At 44.9% G+C, this 21,530-nt stretch overlaps 1 protein-coding gene across 2 annotated transcripts in view; it reads right to left on the reverse strand.

Moving 5' to 3' along the window:
* RALGAPA2 (Ral GTPase activating protein catalytic subunit alpha 2) overlaps positions 1–21,530 on the reverse strand; it is a 281,459-nt gene that overhangs the window by 170,831 nt on the left and 89,098 nt on the right. Inside the window, exons 14-17 of one of the 2 annotated variants that reach the window (XM_082670095.1) lie at positions 20,944–21,055; positions 14,128–14,365; positions 10,745–10,909; positions 413–550 (exon numbers count right to left, since the gene is read on the reverse strand). In XM_082670095.1, coding sequence (XP_082526221.1) covers positions 413–550; positions 10,745–10,909; positions 14,128–14,365; positions 20,944–21,055 — 653 coding nt within the window. The remainder of the gene's footprint in view (positions 1–412; positions 551–10,744; positions 10,910–14,127; positions 14,366–20,943; positions 21,056–21,530) is intronic. The other variant, XM_082670096.1, reaches the window with a different exon arrangement.

Here is a 21,530-nt window from a genome sequence, read left to right on the forward strand (position 1 = left end):
AGCCTTCCATTCTCACTGTCGACGTTTCTCTTCGCAGCCCTTTCCTCACCCCTCACACCTCTCCTCCCTGCCTCCGCCCTAACTTGCTGCCCTCCCTCACCCGTGGTGAACATTCTCTACCTCCCGCCCACTCCAGCCACTCTGGACTTTTTTCTAGTCCTCAAACATGCCACACTTGAAAAAAGTACACACACACACACACACACACACACACACACACACACAATTTGGATAGATTAAAATAAGCAGTTAAAATATTTCATTGCCAGAAATCACATCCTTGCAAATCAACTTATAAATTCCCTTGAAATAAATAGAGTAGAGTTAGGATAAATGTAGAAAGCCACACGACATGCAGCCCCTTCCCGGCCAGAATCTACGGTCCCGTGTGAGTAAGGGAAGCTGCTGGTACCCGGAGGGGCCTCTGAGCACAGTGGCTCCGTGACGTCAGGGCTGCTGCTGCTCCGAACCATTGGCTGCTGCTCGGCTGCTGCCAGGGGGCCGGATTCGGCTGCAGCTGCATTTTCCGGCTGCGGGCATTCTTCCACTTCTGTGGGCATTGACACAGAACATGCAGGGATGTATTTCAAGATTTTAAAAAATAATTTCACTACTTAAAACAACTGATTCTCAAAATCATAGTTTTAGATACTATTTTTTTCCACAAAAATTGTGCAGTAAGATCATTGTCTTTCACAACATAAAGTTTTCTACACTTGTTAACAGTAATATTCCACTCCAAGTGTACATCTGCTTTTTCAGTTCTACAAAACATTTTCTTTCAATCAAAGTGAAGAAAACAAGAAGGGAGAGCGAGCAGAATGGTTGAGAACTGTGAAAGTCATTGGCGTTTCAGGGACAGGCATGTCAAGGGAAGAGGGAGCCGGGAGATGCGAGGGAAGGTCACTTACATGTGCAAGAGTGGGACATCACGCGCGCACACACACACACACACACACACACACACACACACACACACACACACACACACACACACACACACACACACACACACACACACCCTAAAGGAAGATAAAAAGAAATGGGAATTTCAACTTGATTATTCTTTTTAAGAGATAAATGTACAACTGTCTAAAATAAAATACTGTAATTATTTAATGACATTTCACCAAATGCAAGGTTGAATTAATCACTAAAGTACAAAAACGACCCATTGGTGTTTTTAGAGAATCAATAAATATATGTCATAAAATAGAAAACCACAGCTGAGCACTGACCACTGGGTGATCCCAGCTAGGATATCTATGAACCATATTCCCCTAAAGAAGGGAAGTCCCTCCGAGCTCATTTCTAAACTTCACGGTTCATTTTAATCTCCAAAGACAACCCAAGGTGCTGAAAAGTCACCCCATCACCTCTCTGCAGCTCTGGGGTTCTAGCATCCCTCTGCTCTGGCATTACCATCAGACTCCTAACTTGTGGCCTCAGAGAGGTCCCGCTACAAGAGAGATGCGACCGCGCCACTCCTCCTGCAGAGGCCCCAGGCCCCCATCACTGTCCGTCAGGCTTGCACTCCAGGGCCCCTAGAGGTCACCCCACAGGCTTGATCCCCCACCAGGAGCTCTCCCTCACTTTAGTCTTGAGCAGGCCCCGCCCACACAGCCCCTGCAGCTCCCCCCTCGAGGCTGACCTCCCCCAGGCCGCCCAGGCACCCCTCCTGTAGGACTTGCCACGTGTCCTTGCGTGTGACCCCCACCGCTGCCTGCACCCCAGGCTCCACACTCCCCCGTGCAGTCACGGCACTCTACACCCAGATTTTCCCCAAATTTTCATTAGCTGAAGTTTCAGTCCTTTTAAAAAGGGACTCATCAAAATTCAGCCTTACCTGGAAGTGTCACCTGCTTCCTCATCTGAAATGCAACTTACCCCCAAGGTGCCCCCATTCTGTGTAACCCTTTCACCAGAGCCACAATCCAAAGGGCTGGTCGGCCCCAACCAGGAAGGTGTATGTAGGAAGGTTCTGAATATAACACGGAGGATTTCACCGAAGGACTGCTGCTTTTACTTTTACTATCCACATAAAAGCTCCATTTTTAAGTACACTGATACAAGTTACCAGGCCTCAAAACCGTGAGATGTGTGTGATCCCTCGCTTATAATGCAAAGTCCTGGGCCACATTCTCCATTCAGATACTGATGGGAAGCTGGGCTTAGGGGACAAGCAGAGTAAGGGAAGGTGGCAGGAGCAGACAGACCCGTTACAGCCTCGTCTTTCCAGGCTGTCTCTGCTCTTCCCTGCTCCTGAACAGCCACGAGAAACACCGGACATCCTAAGTGCTCTGGGACGCTCCGCCCAGCATCCCGGAGCAGAAACCAGCCCCCTCGGCTCTACTCCCAGGCTCCTCAGCAGTGGGCAACAGAAGCCAGATGACCCCGCGGACCATCCTTCCCACTGTCTTCTTTCATTGTTTATTCTAGTTATGCAAGATACTGACACCTTCTGGGAAGGGTTTCTACTTGTTAATGAACCTGCTTGTAAATCCCAGTCAGCAGGTCAGCAGAGGGAGCCCAAGAGCTTCCTACTTCTCTAAAAGATAATTGGCACCCGCTGGTCTTTATGGACAGTGGGAAGAGTGGGTTTTATTCCCTTAAACGTGATGCCAAGAACTGGTAGATGTTGGTTTCTGGCCTCTGAGCAGAAACAAATAAGAGCGGGGCCAACAGTGGCAGCATCATTTTCAAGATAAAGAATGACGCCATCTGGTGGGATGCAACAGAGCCACAGAACCACGGCTTCCAAACTCGAGTGTCCCCACTGGTCCTCAGACAACAGACAGACGAAGAGCCTGCCATGGCCAGCTGGTCTGCCTTCCCAACAGGCTGGCCTGATGTGGCTTTAATGCTCTGTTTTTGTAAACCTGTTGGTAGGGCCTTCTCAGATGGAGGAAGTCCAAGCCTGAAGAAACCATGGGAAGAGGTGGGACGGGAACCGCCGAGAAGAGTGGGAGGGAAGGGGAGAACCATGGGTCCAGGGATCTGTCAGGCTGTGTGGGGACGGTGCCCTGAGCTGTCCCTATACTTGGCTGTTATGTTGACAGAGTGTGAAAAAAAGGATATAAATTCTCCTTATCCCACAAGTTATACATATGTACACTTTTTGGCCTTTTCTCATACTTTGTACTAAGTATATACTCAAGATTTGTTTTGTATAGATGAACAAATGAATATCAGAAACATTTTCTTAATACCTTTTTCCTTTCTTTTCTAAACAGTTCTCGAGCTCCCTCTGCTGGCTTTTTATTTTTGTTAAGGCTGCACCCCTTCTACAGGATCAGCTGTAGCAAATGCTCTTTCATAACAGATTAAAACCATTTAACACTGATATGCAAATACCAAGGTAGAGGATTATCTGATATGAAAAATATAAAAAGGACAGTCTAGGTTACATAAAAATTGCGTTATAAATTTTGGGAGGTCTAATGCATTCTCTGTTTTGACTATCACACAATTTGAATCACTCCAAAGAGCTGAATTCTATGTCAGATTCACCGAATCATTTACTTTCTCTCAAGCAGAGCTAACGCAATAACCCAAACTCTGAAAGCACCAACTTTCTAGCTTCTTGATAGTGTACGTTACACAACACCAACACCATTACTAAATCATTGCTTTCTAAAGCTCATTCAAAGCACCAGAAAAATGATCGAATAAGGATTAATTTCATTTTTTCCCACACTGAGAGAAGAATTGGCATGATTAAATTAAGTGTGTAAACTCTTCAGAAACTTCTATTTATTCAAGAATCTGACTACTTTTCAAAAGAAATTTAATTCACTCTTTAATCTAAGCCTTCCTTAATCCATCTTATTAAACATACTGAGACTCATTTCTTCAATCACCAAAATTCTGGGTTCCATTTACCCCTCATATGAGGTTGCACAAGCACAATTAATTGTGCCATTTCCTAACTTTTAAAGCACTGGGCACAAACCAAGCTGACCCTATGAAAAGCACAAGAGACATAAATCAACTCAGCATCTTGACGTGTCCCACAAGGACCACAGGTGAATCAGCCCGAACCCTGCCCACAAGCACATCCTGATAACTGAGCGCTACCTGGAAGCCAGAGAACCAGATGCAGACGCCGCAGAGTGAGACTTTCAATCAGGTCCCATGAAGCCTCTTTTGGAATGAGGGAAGATCACTGATCCTCTAATTACGACTATTACAATATCCCCCAAAGTAAAATAAAATCTACCGTCTGCATGGCCTGTAAGGGCTACAGATCGATAAATGTCCCAACATAAAAGCAGGTAAAATTGCAAAACAGCTAGAAAGAATTGTGTCCACAAAGGAGAAAAAAAGGAAATCACTGAAACTGCCAGTTCCACCCCCGCGTGTTCGCTTATGCAGCTATTCATACTAATTAACGGAATATAGGTGGTTGTGACTGTCCCAAAGTTCTGCTGCCACCAAATAGAGAGCCCCAAAGGGATCAGAATAAGACATCACAGTGGGTGAAGGTAAGTAACTCTCTGTAGTTTCAGTTATTAAAACAATTTTGGTGGGTTGAATAATCATATAGACAAGGGACAAAACCAAGAAATGTTAACTTAAATGAAAACAAAATTAGCAATCATCCTCTAGTAAAGAACGTGTGTCCAGAAGGTCAACATTAAAATTGCCTGTGTATGATGCACATGCGATGTGTGCCTACTACATCTGTATTCAGCAAAAGGTTAGCAAGATACGCCAACACCAGAATTCAAACTGGAGCACACGTTTAATTCTCTCGTGTGCCAGTCAGTGGCAGATGTACAATCTCAGACTGGGGACTGACGCGCATCACTCTGGGCCCAGACTCTTGACAGGACAGTTACACGGGACCGTGGCTCACTTTTCTGGTAAAGAAGAAATGGCTTCAGATGAGGGAGGAGCTTGCGACTGTGGTTTTCAGAGGAAACAGATCAGCAGATCGTCCTCAAAGTCACCATAGGGCTAGGTCCCTTCACCCTTTGTGCTGTAAAACCGGTAGTGAGGATGGCAGAGGCCGGAAAGCACGGAGCAAGCATGGCCTGCTTCACGCCACGCTAAGTCGGGGTCTCTCAAACCTCAGATCACTGGTATTTTGGGTCAGACGGTTCTCTGTGGCGGCTGTCTTCTCCACTGTAGGATGGTTAGCAGTATCCATCCACTGGATGCCGGTGGCACGACCCCAGCTGTGACAACCACAGATGTCTCTGGACATTGCCACATGTTCCCCGGGGGGCAAATCGTCCCCAGTTGAGAACTCCTGCTCTAAATCATATTCTGCTTCTGCTTCTGTGTATGTAAATATAGGAATCAAGAATCTGAGTAAACTAAAATATAATAATGAATGAGAAAAAAGCTTCCAAAATGAAATTACTAACAGGAAAAGATTTCTTGTGAGAACACATTCTGGACAAACTAGTTAAAGAAACTTAAACAAAATGGGAAAAAGTGGGTTGTGAAAAAAGAAAACTTTTCACCATGCAAAAAGTTCCTTATGGATGTATATCAGCCAAATAGAAAGCCAAAGTATTTTAAATACTTTATTAATCATCTCCAGGCAGGAGTATTTTTTGGAAAACCAAATTATGAAGCAGTTAATGCTCATCGGTAATTTAACTGACTGGTGGCCATCTTCTTCTGTACCATTCTTACTATTTTCCAACTTCAGTATTTACTAGGGAAAAAGAGCTTTCTGAGAAACACAGTTCTTAGTCTTCCCTCATATTCTAGAAATTAAATAATATGATATTTTAGATTCTCATCAGGGGAATGAAGCTAATTTTGCTTTGCTAAACCACAATATGACATGATTTAGTGCCACTCAAAGCCACAAGTAAGCTATCTCCAGTATTAAATAAGTACTAGTCTATAATACCATCTTTTGGAAAATAAAAAGAACACGGAAATATTTCCCGCTTTCGCAAGAAGATTCAGTTCATTTTAGGATCATTGAAAAATAAGTACACATAGACCTAATTATTCACAGTAGAGCAAAGTAAATCCTTTTGTTGAGGTGTCCACGCCAAAAATTTCTTCTGGTGCTGTAACATCTTAATAAACCAGAAAGTGCTCTGTATATAAACAACAGGTAGCTAAACTCAATTTCAACTGGCTGAAGGCCAGGAATAACATTTCTTTGTTTTGGAAATTAGCCATTTTTTTCATTTTTTTTTGACTCTAAGCTCAATAATCAGTATGAATCTGTATAAACTGATCATTACTTTAAACATGAATTATTACATGATTTACTAACTCCAAGGAAGTCTAGCCTGCAGAATTTTTCCAGTTTATTCATTTTGCGGGGGAGGCCCAGCAAACAGGCTAACATCGGCACACTCGTAAGTATTGCAGAATGTTATGAAGACTTCCCTCCTCTCTGTGGGCTCCCTGTCGAAGGCACACGAGGCAGGCATCACTGTTTTCCCCTCGTAAAAACTATCGTGCTCAGCTGGGAATGCAAAGACCAGTGGTGTTACAGAAATTCTGCCTGACTATCCAATTGCTACTAAGCATCTTAACTGCATAGAAACAATTGATATTCGTTGAAAATAAAGGCAAAGTGCAATGGCCAGGTAGGCATGCGTGACGTGGGGAAATTAACAAAGGAAGCCAGGCGCAGAGGCGAGCGGGAGCAGCCCAGGGACGTGGGGGTGCCACATGAGACAGCATTACAGTACCTGACAGCCTGTGAGAGCAAGAGGTGTAAGATAGACCAGGGAAGAGAGCGCTCACGGTGTGGAGGAGAAGCGGGACGCTTTTAGTGGCGGGCAAAGCCTCAGAGAGGTGGGCACAGCTGCTGACAGACTGGCTTCGCTTAGCTTCCAGGAGAGATAAAGCAACAATCATGTCAGAAGAACCGCAGGATCTTTCACTTCCTTTTCATTATTATTATTTTTCTGGTCTCTCTTTAAATATTCAAAGGAGGTCATTTCAAACTTTGAAGGAAGTTAGCACAAAGCACAGTATTTAATGATAGTCTCTAAATACAGCCAACTTTCAGTCATTCCGATGGCATGGGAGCACAGGACTTTCACAAATAATCAATCTCATTTTATAATGCTTTGTATGTTGAGCCTTTCCTTTTTTTCTGCTGTGTATCAGATTCACATTTAGCTTGTTTGTTTACTTGGGCAGACATTACAACCAGTTTTCTCTTCCTAATGGGTCCAAACAAAAAGGCCATGGTGAGGGGCTTCCCTGGTGGCACAGTGGTTGAGAGTGCGCCTGCCGATGCAGGGGACGCGGGTTCGTGCCCCAGTCCGGGAGGATCCCACATGCCGGGGAGCGGCTGGGCCCGTGAGCCATGGCCGCTGAGCCTGCACGTCTGGAGCCTGTGCTCCGCAACGGGAGAGGCCACAGCAGTGAGAGGCCCACGTACCGAAAAAAAAAAGAGTAAAAAAAAAAAAGGCCACGGTGAGGGACGGAAAATCTAACCTAAGATTAAAATGGTTTCATAAATAATCAATAATTCAAAAATTGGTTTACTGAGAGATGACTGTATTCAGAAGCAAATCGTTTAGTAAACTGAAGAGCCTAAAAGCTTCAGAACACATAAAAGTCAAGTTGAACATTCAAGGGTCTGATATTTGGGTAAAAGGTAAAAAAATCTCCATGAAACCCATCCTTTTAAATCACATTTCGTGCTTATTAAATCCACAATTTCTTAGTACAAAATTTATGGTGTTCTTAAGTTTCTATGTACTGCTAGTCAAAACCATTTGAGAAAATGGATAGACACAGGAAGAGAATAGGCCTCATACATATGAAACCACCATTAGTAAAACCAGTTTTATCCTTAAAACAAAAATATGGAGGTTTACTTGCTGTACTATTTTCACATGATTTTATTTAACATTAACGGAATACAACTACAAACGGTAGTGACACATTTGCAAAAAGCAAAACAAACTTTTTACTTTCCTGTCTTCCCCCACTCTCTATCAGAATTCCCAGCTCTACAGAACTGTCTGCAGAACTGACTACAGCATAATCACAAACGTATAAGATACTATTTAGGTGAAAACGACTTCTGTGTAAACATCAAACTGACTGACTTCAAATTTCCTAAAAGATTTGTCTAATGCTCAATGTCAGGGACATTTCATTTGAGTGTTGCTTTTGAAACGTTTTCCTCTTGGGCTTTCCTGGTGGCGCAGTGGTTGGGAGTCCGCCTGCCGATGCAGTGGACACGGGTTCGTGCCCCGGTCCAGGAGGATCCCACATGCCACGGAGCGGCTGGGCCTGTGGGTCATGGCCACTGGGCCTGCGCATCCGGAGCCTGTGCTCCACAGCGGGAGTGAGAGGCCCGTGTACCGCAAAAAAAAAAAAGAAAAAAAAAAAAGAAAAAAGGTTTTCCTCTTATAATTCAAATAATTGTGCATTTTTCTAAAATTGATCACTAGATATTTTAGAGATAATAAAATATAGATTATTTTGTGTGAAAATTAATTGACTTGCTTTAACCATTCACTTTAGACATGTAAAGTTTTAGCATCATTCATACTCAGGAATGGAGGCTGACTCTGTCATTCTTAAGACTCCCCCTGCCAGTCCTTTTAAGGTGCAAACGAGTACATTCTCTGTTAAATTAATTGTCACGCCCCTACTCCACACCTGCTGATTTTATATTTCCCTCTTGCCACCATCACTGACAGTTTCTCAGTCTAAGTGTAGTCTGTGGGGCAAATTATAATAGAATAATCTTAAAATATTCTCTTACTGGGATTAGAAAAAAAAGTCACTTTCAAATGGGTCTTCCATAATAAAAAATCTTCATGATAACAGTGCACAAACTAATGTCATGAGCTGCTTCCTGTTCTCTCATTAAAAGGTGGCCTCTACACAACCAAAATCTACCATAAAAATGTTCTGGGCCTTCTTAAAAGACTAAAAATACGTAAAAATAATAGAAGTGAGTAAAAGCTCGTGTAGTCTATGCAGATTACATTTATAAAACAGCAGGATGTAATAAAATACTCAAAAACCATTGTTTTCACAGGCAACAAGAATCATAATATTTTATAATATTAAAAAGTATAAAATAGGAAATACATATATACGTATCCATACATGTATGTGTGTAGAATACATGAAGATAATAGATCTGTCCTACTCAATAGCTCTCATCTTCATTCTCTTTTAAAGGTTATGCTTCCAAGTGTTTTTAACTGAATGAATCCTACAAAGGCCAGGTTTATGGTGCTGAAGTGACATACTCTACAAGGACCTTTACATGACTTTGTATTGGGTTGGCCAGAAACTTCATTTGGGTTTTTCTGTAAGATGTTACTTTCTGGCCAACCCAATAAAAGCTCTTAGCTTTGTATGACTTTTCAGGCCCCTGAGAACACTGATAAACAGGACCGCACGGGCGTAAAGGCACAGAAGATTTTCTAAAACCCTAAACTGGCGCCTCTACCATATTGTTGGTCTAGAATACCTCTTGAAAAAGGAAGATGCAATCTCTCCTATGGCTGTGTTTTGGCCAAGTAGTGGCATATGGAACATGCAATATACAATCATTTGCTGCTCGTTAAAATGTGAGAATAAAATTTTAAAAAGTGCTTTGAATGAACACTTTTATCACCTCTGTAATTCAGGGGTTGTGAGAGGCAGCAGGAAGTCTGGGCGGCTCAGGCATGATGCCACCTTTGTCACAAACTTCTCTTCTGATCCCTTTTAAGGATCCAGTGATGGAAGAAAGGTATTTTGGGAGCTGGGATGAGAAAGGAAATGCGTGAATAAGCCTCCCCCAAAGCTGCCTGTTACCAGAAACTAGGTCTCTCCTCAGGGAGAGGAGGAAGCAAGAAGGAGGGTATAAATAAGGTGACAATGACAAACAAATACTATGGTGAAAACAAGGAGGAGTTAGGGTTGAGGCGTAATATATTTTCATTAAAACTCCAACAGGATTCTAAGCCGTCTGTAGTAAGCCTTTACTAAGCATTGGAAAAAATGTTGAGTGTCCATGAATCCTTGATTTATGACCAGAGGAAACTGTGACCTTCTCTCTGCGGTCAACATGCTGAATATCAATGACAATTGCATGGTATTATTGATGTGAAAAACTACAGGAATCTGAGAAAAACTCATAGGAATCTGTTTTAAACTTAAGTTACAGCCTCAAAGTCACTGGGAAGGTTCGGGGCTTTATTTGTTCTTATTAAAAACTGTATACAAGCTTACTTATTAAAGAGTTCTCTCTTTTTAAGAGTAAACTGTAGCAACAGTTTGATTAACTGGAGGTTCCCGGTCAAGTTCTTGTTAATTCTAACAGCCTGTAAGGTCAACATCTACAGGCATGTAAAGCTCCATTTTCCAAAGAAGCAAAAAATGTAAATGTCTCCTTCCAGTCCTGAAAACTAAGCCCTTATTCTCCTTTTCTTTGCTGGAATAAGTTTCCACCCTCTCTTCAGATCAGCATTGTTCAACAGCAACAACAATGCAACTGGTTGTGTGATTACTAAGAATCTATTTTCTTCAAGGGTCAAACAAAACATCTATTTTCTCTCTTTTGCACAAATATCTCACTCAATATTAACATCTCAAGTTCTTTTTCACAATGAAGGATTTAGAAATAAATGTCACAAACTGATTCGGAAAGTAGTCAGACAGAAAGTTGAAAAGATACAGAGACATCTCAGTTAATAAAAGGCCTGGTGTTTTAAGTCCTGAGTGGAACTTTAAAACTTTAAAAACATTTGATTCCTATAAATCCATTCCTTTGAGAAATACTAGAACACGTGCTTACCGGTTGCTTTCTGGCGGACGATGTTTCTCGCTTTCTCGACTCCCGGCGCCCCGGATGTGGTGGCACTCCTAAATCTCATGGGCTCGGCCACATCGGGGTGGCTCCGCCAGCTCAGAGAAAAGGATCTCCCCACGGTGGTTCCTTTCTGAGAATCTGGAACACAGCCTACGAGACAAGGAAAATAATCCAGAGACTGAATTCATTATTATTTCTTTCATAGCCTGTGCTGCTCAGCAAATGTCATACATAGAATGATGTATATAAGTCAGCAGATTCTCTTGCTGCAGATTAGGTGCCACTTCCTTATATTACAATTTAGGGAGTTATTCATATATCAGGAATCTGAAAATTCCTGTTGCCAAAGTATTTTTCAAGCATCTTCAATGGTCTCATGAAAATTCACATATCTTCACGGTACTCATTCCAATATACAAAAAAAATTAATAAATCTTCCTCAACATAAGAACAATGTCAAAGGAAGTTACACCACGGCTCTCAGGATACTCCAAAAACTGCTTCTATAAACCAGTAAATTAGAGATCCTGATTTGAGAACAGTATTCCATCCTGTAGACGCCAACCTCTCCATGAATCCCTGAAAGAAATTTATGCCCATAAACTCTAATTATACTCAAATAAGCAAAGTTAATGAAATTCTACAAACAATACAAAATCCTATTTTAAGCGAAGCTCCAAATAGTAAAATACTGCAGATCTGTGAATCACCTTTTTTCTCCTCTCATACTGCTCTGGACGAGTATTTTAAGTAAGTGGTCAAGGATCAAAAGAAAGACAGAAGAAAAGAGGATCAGCCACTTAGAGGTTTCTGCACACGTGCGACGTGGCTGGTGGCTGCCACCTGTGGCTCGCTGTCACATCCAGATTCTTCTGAGAGTGTACTTTGTTTCCACAAATCTAGTGCTTGTACAGCAAGTATTTCCATAATGGATATTTAAATGTGTTTTAAGAACAAGGCAATATAATAAATAAATCAGAAATATTTGCCATGGTCATTAATTAAACAGTAAAATTTGTTCTGTATCTTTCCTGAAAATAGCATTTTTTGAAGTTGTTTACCTTCCTAAGACAAGCCTATCTCTCCCTATGAATCTGTGTTCACATAGTGGGAGGGAAGAGAATATTTTGGGGGCTGAAGGGGAGGGTGGATTATAAGAATTCCAGGAGGCAGGGAACACGGTTAGTTTGAGAAAGTCCTTACTTTCTGTCTCAGCCACTCCCCTCCATCCTGAAAGGTGCCCCAGTCAGGTAGACTCTTCGGGACTGAGAGCCACAGTCCAGGGAGCCAAGTTCCTGGCTGGAAGCACCTAGACCCTCCCAGACTCTGGGTTTACAGAGAGGCCCCCAGAGCTGCTATGGAGGACACTACAGAGGCCCAGGGCTCAGGCTCTGGGCTCCCTGCCCTGACTTCAATCCCAAATCTCCAACTAATATATTTTTTTTAGGAAGGGGCTCCTTACAACTTCAACTAGGGAGAAAAAAGGATCTTCTGCTAAAGTATGTGAGAACATTGCATTAGACAGTCTAAATCCAAACTGGGATTAGACAATTCCACTGGAATGCCCCATACTTCAACTAGTTAGTTTTGCTTTCTCACTGACTTGCTCTTACTAATTGGTGCCTTGGCAAGCCACTCACAGACTGCAATGAAGACATTCTAGGAATCAGTCACATTAACTACATGGCTCTGAAGTTAACTAATCATAATTGGTTCACACTTCCCCGTATCCACATCCTCTGTCATCCTCTCCCACATCAACTCTGGGCTTCAGCACATGACTTTTGGTTGCAAAACTGAGCAAGCAGAGATTTGAAATGTACCTGAAAATCTGAGTGTGTCCTCCCCTGCTCCTGGAACCCTAAGCCATTAGGTGAACAGCCTGAGCTAGCCTGCTGGGTGATGAAAGATGTACGGCCTCGTCACCTCTACTGCACAGCTGACAGCCGGCTAACCCCTGGCAGTGGAACTGCCGCTCGCTGAGCATGTCACAGCCCGGCTGACTGCGAACGCAGCTGTGAGGCCAACACAACTGCCAACCCATAAAATCATGATCTGAATAAATGGTGTTATTTGAAGTCGCTATATTTTGGGGTGCTTTGTCACACAGCAAAGCTAACTGACACCATCTACACTAAGACCACTGTCGAGGCTGTAGTTGACCACAGCCTAGTAAGCAAGTAACATGCTTTTTGTAAGTCTCTGGAGGAAAAATTCCTCACAGGCCCCAGGACCAGGACAAGCCAAGCAACCAGCTTGTTTACACCTTTTGCACTCTGTGATTCTCCCGTGTTACTCTGTGATGATCGGAGTTGAATCTGTGGTGGCCCCCTTCCCACCTCCCCAGCAGCACCGAGGCTCTTCACTGTGCATCCTGGCATTTTATCCATGCCTGGAGCTCCACCCCTGTTCATTCCGCCCCAGTGTCCTTATGTATTTTATCCATTGTATTATGTGTATTTCTATGAGCGGCCTCAAAATCTTTACACAATAAGCTGGAGTACAGGGAACTAATCCAAGGACTGCGTCACAGCCTTAAAAACAGTAATGAAGACGGGCTGCAGTGTCATCCCCAACAGAGATCAGTACTGAGGTTTCCCGCCTTGATCTGACTCCAGGTCTCAAAACAATTTTCACCCAGAAACACAAAAAAGCCAGAATGACTCCATGTGAAGCATTCAGAACTTCTCCACCTTCCCGGGGGTGGGGCGCAGCAGAATAGATGATAAATAGTGGGGCGCCTTGTGTGGGACTTGCCTGGCTTTGATTTCCGGCTTTACCGCTTCTTAGCTGTGTGACCCCGAGTGAGCCAATCCCTGTGGACTCTGTCCTTGAGTTTCTTGGTCTGTGATGTGGGGAGAGTGGCACGGACATCACAGGCTCCCCTGAGGGTGAAGGCAGAGAAGGTGCACCCGGCCCCCACCGCTATCACTACTGTTCCCAATCCTCCTTCTTCCTTCTTCCCAGCCTGTCCGTCATCCTCACTAAGGGGACACAGTGCTAGGAGACGCGATTGAACACCACCGTTAAAAGATACTGTCCGGGGCTTCCCTGGTGGCGCAGTGGTTGAGAGTCCGCCTGCCGATGCAGGTGACATGGGTTCGTGCCCTGGTCCGGGAAGATCCCACATGCTGCGGAGCAGCTGGGCCCGTGAGCCATGGCCGCTGAGCCTGCACGTCTGGAGCCTGTGCTCCGCAACGGAAGAGGCCACAGCAGTGAGAGGCCCGCGTACCACAAAAAAAAAAAAGATACTGTCCGTACAGCTGGTTCAGCTGACTATGAAATTCCATGCGTCGACTGCCTGCTGTTTAATACACACTCCTCCCCAGACTCAGACGCCCGGTGCCACCCAGCCAGGCAGGAAATACCTTTGCCTCGCTGCTTCTTCTCCTTCTGTTCACTTAATTTGTCCAGAGGTAGGTTTGTCATCTCAACTCCGTACACGGTCCTGGCAAGCACCACCGTCAAGGAGTCCATGATGCTGGCCCACTCGTAGATGAGTTCTTCCCAGTCTGTGAGGGAGGACAGCACCCCGAGGAAGTCGTCCCAGAGCTCCCGAGAGATGTACACGCAGAGGTTTGCGCGGATCCAGGCCACCATGAGCGTCTGAAAACGACCAATCAACAGGAGAATTCAATCATCTCCATTTGGAAGAAGTGTACTTTCGACAAAACATTGAAAATCACTATTAATAAAATGAATTTTAACATAAAAAGTGCTTGGGGATACTGTGTTTAATTTCTCAAAATGCATCTGATCCACTGTAATCAAGATTTGAGCTACTGTGAAATTAGTTATCATTCTGAACAGACACTGATCAAAATGATCCTAGTGTCTGTGGTTGGTCCTGGCGGGACCTGGGGAGCCTATTCGCCCCCTCACTCCCTGCAGGGGCCACTCTGAGCCTTGTATTCTGCAGGTAAACCTCCACCTCCACCAGCTCCTGCCTGACTGGCAGCAGATGAGCTCAAAGCAGACTTCAGAGCACAGACCCCAGGAAACAATGCCCTGGACCTCCGCCCACTAGGCCTGCATCTGCCCAGCTCCTCCCCCACTGCAGGCCGTGCAGGGAGGGGGCCCTGCTCTCCTGCGTGCCCCCCGACCCTGACCCCTGCTCCCGGCCTCCTCCTCAGACTCTGCATTTCTGTTAACCCCACCTCACCTTGACCCCCTGCCCATCCTACTTCCCCAGCTCCTACCCATCAGCATGTAAACATGATCCAATTCTTCCTTATCTCAAAAAAACCCCACAGAAGTTCCCTTGAGCCCTGATGTCCCTTTCGAGCTACAGCCCCTTCTTCCCCTTTCAAAGCCAAATTTCTTGAAAGAATGGCCCACACTCACTCCATCTTCCACACTCACTCCATCCTCTGCCACCCCACCTTCTGCCTAGGTTTTGGTCCCCGTTCTCATGGCTCCAATGACCATCTGCTCGCTGCCCACATTCAACCCAGACCTCTCGAGATGCTGGTTTCCTGACCCTTCTCTCTGCTCACTCGTAGCCCACATGCCACGTCCTGCAGGCACCTGCCACGCAGCGTAGTTGTGAAAAGAACTCAGTTTCCTCCACTGAGAGCCCTCCAGGCCCTCCACCTGGCCTCTCCTCTCCCGGCCTCGGCACATACCCTTCCCTCCCTCTCTTTCCTCATTTTGCTTCTTTAACTTCCGCCCACTCTTCAGGTCACAACTTGGACGTCACTTCCTCCTGGGTGTCCCTGATGTCACCCACCCCCAGCCTCCAGGAAGCAGCCTGCATTTCCCCCATCGGAGTTCGTTTCCCTAAGAGTCCCTCAGTCCCCCTGGTCTCACGGTCCACAGTACTACAGCTGCTCGCAGGGGCAACCCTACAACAAGACAATTATGCATGTATTCTGGGTATTTCCTTACCTCCAAGGTGCCCAGCTCCTTACCTCTGCCAAAATATTCCGCATCCTTTAAAATTCAACTCAAAATGTATCTCCCGGGACTTCCCTGGTGGTCCAGTGGTAAAGAATCCGCCTTCCAACGCAGGGGACGAGGGTTCAATCCGTGGTTGGGGAACTAAGCCCGCGTGCCACAACTACTGAGCTCGTGCGCCTCAACTAGAGAGCCCACGTGCCGCAAACTACAGAGCCCACGCACCCTGGAGCCTGCACGCCACAACTAGAGAAGAGAAAACCCGCACACCACAACCAGAAAGAAGACCTCACACCACAACGAAAGATCCCGCATGCCTCAACTAAGACCCGACACAGCCTAAAACTAAAATAAATAAAAAACAAACAACAACAAAAAACCAAAATGTATCTCCCTTGAAAGAAGTGCCAAGTCCATCTCAGATGAGCCCCAGATGCTTTCCTAATCTTAGTAGAGGGAATCTTTATAGCCAAAGTCTGGGTAACTTCCCTGATCTATTGTCAGAGCTAAAATGTACCAGGTAAGGTGCCAACTTGCCAATATCTCTGCCCAACCCAGATGCAAATAGGCTCCCACTGCTGTCAGGAGTTGTACTGTGCATGGGATGGGGGTGAATTTGCTTTTTAATTTAGATTAGATTAGACGGGTTCAGGGTCGTATGGCCATAGACTGCTTTTTAATTAAAAGAAATTTTTCTAATATAGACCTAGGAAAACTTTGAGAAAAAGAAAGGAGTCTGTACCTAGACAAGCCTGCTCTGACCACCTGAAAAATCATATATAAAGTGACCCTCATGACAATGTACCTGTTCTCTGTTTTAATTCATGTTAACTACACTTTTTAAAGGGGTAAAAATGTTAAAGTTGAGCTAAAATGGTTGAGTATATTGAAAACAAGGTTCTAAACACTCATATTTAAAATCTGGTTCTAAGATGAATGAATTTTTTAAAAATTAAGGACAATGCAAAAGGAAAAAGTAAAATAATGTTACCATTTATTGTTATTAGTACTTTAGTATACATTGTTATTCTGACTAAAATGCCAGCTTCTGTTTATTCAGTTTTTACACTCCTGTTTTCAAAATGAGTTTGAGGTCATTACCATAAAGTGCATATACACAATAAAATTAATAAATGGTAGATCACAAATATAATCTTCCAGGGGTTTCCCTAGTGGTGCACTGGTTAAGAATCCGCCTGCCAATGCAGGGGACACGGGTTCAAGCCCTGATCCGGGAAGATCCCATGTACCGCGGAGCAATTAAGCCTGTGCGCCACAACTACTGAGCCTGCGCTCTAGAGTCCGTGAGCCACAACTACTGAAGCCCGCGCACCTAGAGCCCATGCTCCGTGACAAGAGAAGCCACCGCAATGAGAAGCCCGCACACGGCAACAAAGAGTAGCCCCCGCTCGACGCAGTTAGAGAAAGCCCGCACACAGCAATGAAGACCCAACACAGCCAGAAATAAAATAAAATAAATTTTAAAATATACATATAATCTTCCAGAGTAGGAGAATGCAGAGACTGGCCAAGTCGCCAGGACTCAGCCTCACATGTCGTCACGGCGCTGGCTTCAGGTTTAAAAGCAGAGGAGTGTGTATAAGATGCCCCCTGGGTCCTGCACCGGCCTCGCTTTATTGACTAATTATTAGACAAGGACAGAACCATGACTTCCTGCAGCTTATAGGCTTCACCTCCGCAAATCTCACAAACATGTGCATCATCACACATCACACCTCATTCTCATTCACAGCTAAGGACAGTCAGCAGACGTAAGCCCAGGGCCCCCTTTTCTAACAGGAAGAGGGGAAGAGAGGGCCTCAGACTCGGTTGTCACTAACCTGGTTTGTGACCTGGACAATTTACATGGCTTTTCTGGAGTCCTATTTCTCTCTAAAGATAAAAAGCTGAATAAGGGCATCCCTAATTTCATCCTTCGGCACTGAAAGTCATGTTTTATCAAGTATGTCTTGGCACACAAGACGTATAAAAGACACCTTCACTGGTAAATCACTCCTTTTCTTACAAAGTTTCCTAACCAACCACTTTCTATGTCTCTCTACCCACCTCACTTAGGGGATGACATAATTTTAAGGTATTGGCTCAGGCTATAAACAGAAGGACCGAAGTCCAAGTTTCCTGATATACTTCTGAGCTTCAAGCAGGAGGCACAGTTAGCACTGATGGAAGTATGTAAAAGCATCATTTATGGCAATCAGCATGACTTGGTAAGTATTTAAAACTAAGTAAAACTCAACTATCCTTTCAAGAAAATTTGTCAACCCAACTTATTTACTGACAGAGAAAAAACTAAACGCTAAAGGAAAAATTAGAAAAAGATAAAAGGATAATGGCAACTTAAAATTCCCCGTCCCCTTTAATAGTCTCTTTATTCAAAATTTTAAAAATCAAGTATCTGGCAATTGTAGACAGGCTGCATGACCACACAAATAATGATCAGACAGCACTTTTTTTTTTTTTTTTTTTTTTTTTTTTTTTTGCGGTACGTGGGCCTCTCACTGTCGTGGCCTCTCCCGTCGCGGAGCACAGGCTCCGGACGCGCAGGCTCAGCGGCCATGGCTCATGGGCCCAGCCGCTCCGCGGCATGTGGGATCCTCCCGGACCGGGGCACGAACCCGTGTCCCCTGCATCGGCAGGCGAACTCTCAACCACTGCGCCACCAGGGAATCCAGAGAGCACATTTTAATTGTAGGATGGGACTAAGATGGAGCCGCCTGACTGCCTGGCAGATCTGCCCTGACCTTTCACATTTCCCTCCTCCTGGGGTCTCACAAAAGGACTTGGGAGGCCAACAGATGATCATAAATCCAGGTGCATCCTCTCTGATTCTTCCAACAACCCTGGAAGGTAGGAAGGAGCCCTTTCCTGACTGTGGCAGATGAGGGACAAGACTCAGAAAGATGAAGTGATTTGCTCAAGGCCACACAAGCCAGGAAGTACCAGAGCTGGGGTCAGAACCCAGAATCTGTCTAAGTCTAAAAAGCACATCTTCTCTCTGCTACTTTATGGTTAGCTCTTAATTAATGTAAGCATTCCTCTGGATGCGCTGAACCACTGCCAAAATAATAACAACAACGACATCAAAATCATTAATAATCATGGACTCCAAACTCATCTTCGAGTAAGATCTGACAAGACTTCTCCATTAATGAGGAGGATTCTGCCCTCCTCCCCAAACCCAAACCAAACAAACAGAAACCACACTCCACAATACACTCTTGCTTAGTTTAGTGACAAGTTCTCACTCTAATTCCAAGACCCACAATAGATATGGGACTAGACAACTGGTGAGGAGTGGGGCTCAGGCACCCGCCGCCTAAGCCCGGCCCCCATCCATGTCACATGGCAGCTCCAGTCCCATCAAGAAGGGGAGGTCAGGATATGGGAACATATGTATATGTATAACTGGTTCACTTTGTTATAAAGCAGAAACTAACACACCATTGTAAAGCAATTATACCCCAATAAAGATGTTAAAAAAAAAAAAAAAGAAGGGGAGGTCAGGAAGGTCGAACAGTGAGATGCCCCAGAGTCAGAGCAAGGTGAGCAGAGGGTCTGTCTGCCCAGGCAGACCGCAGGGCAGGTGGTCAGTGCCACCTTACAGGCGAGAGCACAGCAAAGTGGGACACACAGAAGGGTGTGCAGAGCACTTCACCCATCCAGTGAAGGCAAGGTTATCAGACTAAAGGTGATTATACCATGAGGGGTTAACTGAGTTCATGCCAATTACTCCTGCAGCCTTTCCTACGTTTCTCGTCAGGTCAGGATCATTCAGTCATAGTAAACTATTCAAAATTAGTATGAACAGCTGGCTTCTCTTGCGTTACAAAGGGAATATTTGGCTTTATTTAGAGTACTAACTTCTCTTTTTTGTCACTTTCACCCACAGAACCTACCTGTATTCTGGATATGCTCTTAACACATAACCTCCAAAACCACCTTCCAGTCCCCGAGGAGGGCAGCCACCTCTGTCCCTGCAGTGTCACCCCAGCTGATGGTCCACCCTCGTTCTCCTGTTGGATTACTCAAAGTCAGGCCCATCCACTGGACCACAGCCTTTATTGGATAGAACGTCACATTCTTTCACACTGCTCTCTGTCAGAAATATTTCATAACAACCATGCATTCCATAAATACTAGTGATTCTAGAAAAGAGAAATGCTGCAACAGGCTGCCGCCCTCAGGACCCTTTCAACTTCCTTCCAGGCCGTCAGTTCCTCACCTGCCTTCTCCTCTCTGCCCCTTAGGGTGACGTCAGAGACTCCTGCGCTAGACCCTTCTTGCCATGAGATGCAGGAACCGCAGCCATCTCCTTGGCTCTCCGCTCCCATTGGAGGCCAACCCGGCTCCTCACCTGGTCCAGAACTTCACCTCTGAGGTTCTCTCTGCCCCAGACGATGCTGCTCTCCCTCCCTGGATCATCCCCACTGGTGACCGAGCATACTTTACCGCCACCTTCCTGAAACCCTGCTCCCCACATCCCCGCTGGCTCCAGCTCACCCCCTCCTCCCCCCTCCCTTCCACACCATTCCCTCTGCAAAGCTGTGACTCTAGCTGGGACCTCCACTGCCCAGCTCTCACTTTCTCCTCCATCCACTCCAGGTGGGCCTCATTCCCCTAGAACATTCTCAGCCACCAACATCTTGGCAAAGCCAACAGTCGACTGGCTGTCTCCTCTTACTCAACACTGCTCTCAGGGCATCCAGGACACATGCGCCCCCAGTGACCCTCCCAGGTCACTGGCCACCATTCCTCAGCATCTCTGGCTGGCCCTCTCCATCTGACCATCGGCAGATGGCCCTCTTCTCTCTGACACACTCTCCCTCCCCAGGTGATCCCACCCAGCCCTGTGGCTTTAAACACAATCGCTCAGCACATCAATGGCCCTCACACGTTTATCTCTAGACCGAACCTCTCCCATCCTATTCCTATTCCCATGCTCTGTCCATCCTTCATCTCTTCAAATCTACCTGGCCCGACACCAAGGGCATCAGCTCTTGTCATCTTCCTAATTTCTAGCAACCTTCAGCAAATCAAAAGAGGAAGTAGATGGCAGAAAGGTGGGAAGGCCTAAGAGAAGAGCAGCACTAATTGTAAAGACAAGATTACAACCTTCAAGACAAAGCTAAGAAGGAAATTTTCTAATTAAATTTTTAGAAATTTAAAGTTAGTTTAATTTTACTCTTGAAATTCTGTGATTAAAACTAATTTGCTGTAAAATCTAATTCATTTCTTGCATTTGCAGTGTTTTAATAAAAAAAACTTACCCTAAACAGTAACCCTGCCAAGCTCTGGGCAAACAAGTCCTTTATTTGTTTATCCTTTGGCTTCTGCATGACAGCTTCTGTTATCCTGAGTAGTATTTGCAACATCTGTTCCCTGGGCCACCCAAAATAAAAGCTCATATTATTAATCACATCTCCAAAGCACTTACATTTATAGGTACATGAAATTCTCTTAAGGATTCAGCAAAATTGATAATCACATATCATTCAGAAGTATCTCAATGCCCATTACATAATGAATACCATACTTATCAAAATAAGCTAGCTTATGTTACCACAGTTCTAAAAATACGCCTCTTGTGCCCACATCAGTAGACAGGACAACCCAGGTCTCATCCCAGCTTGACCACCACCCCCCGGTTGTAAAAATGGAGGCGACGCGTTTTCTCCACCTGTGCCAGCACCTACGGCACACGGGGAGAACGTGCCTACTGAACTTACGCAGCACTCTCAAACTTTCACATCCATTATTTTACTTAAACCTATCCCTATCTCTCTGTGTGACAGTAAACAACATGGACTTTCTGGTCCTCGTCCTGGGGAGGTCTTCCGTCGGCAGTGGTGGGTGG

The sequence above is a fragment of the Grampus griseus genome (assembly GCF_964374135.1).
Source record: "Grampus griseus genome assembly, chromosome: 14".
NCBI lineage: Eukaryota > Metazoa > Chordata > Mammalia > Artiodactyla > Delphinidae > Grampus > Grampus griseus.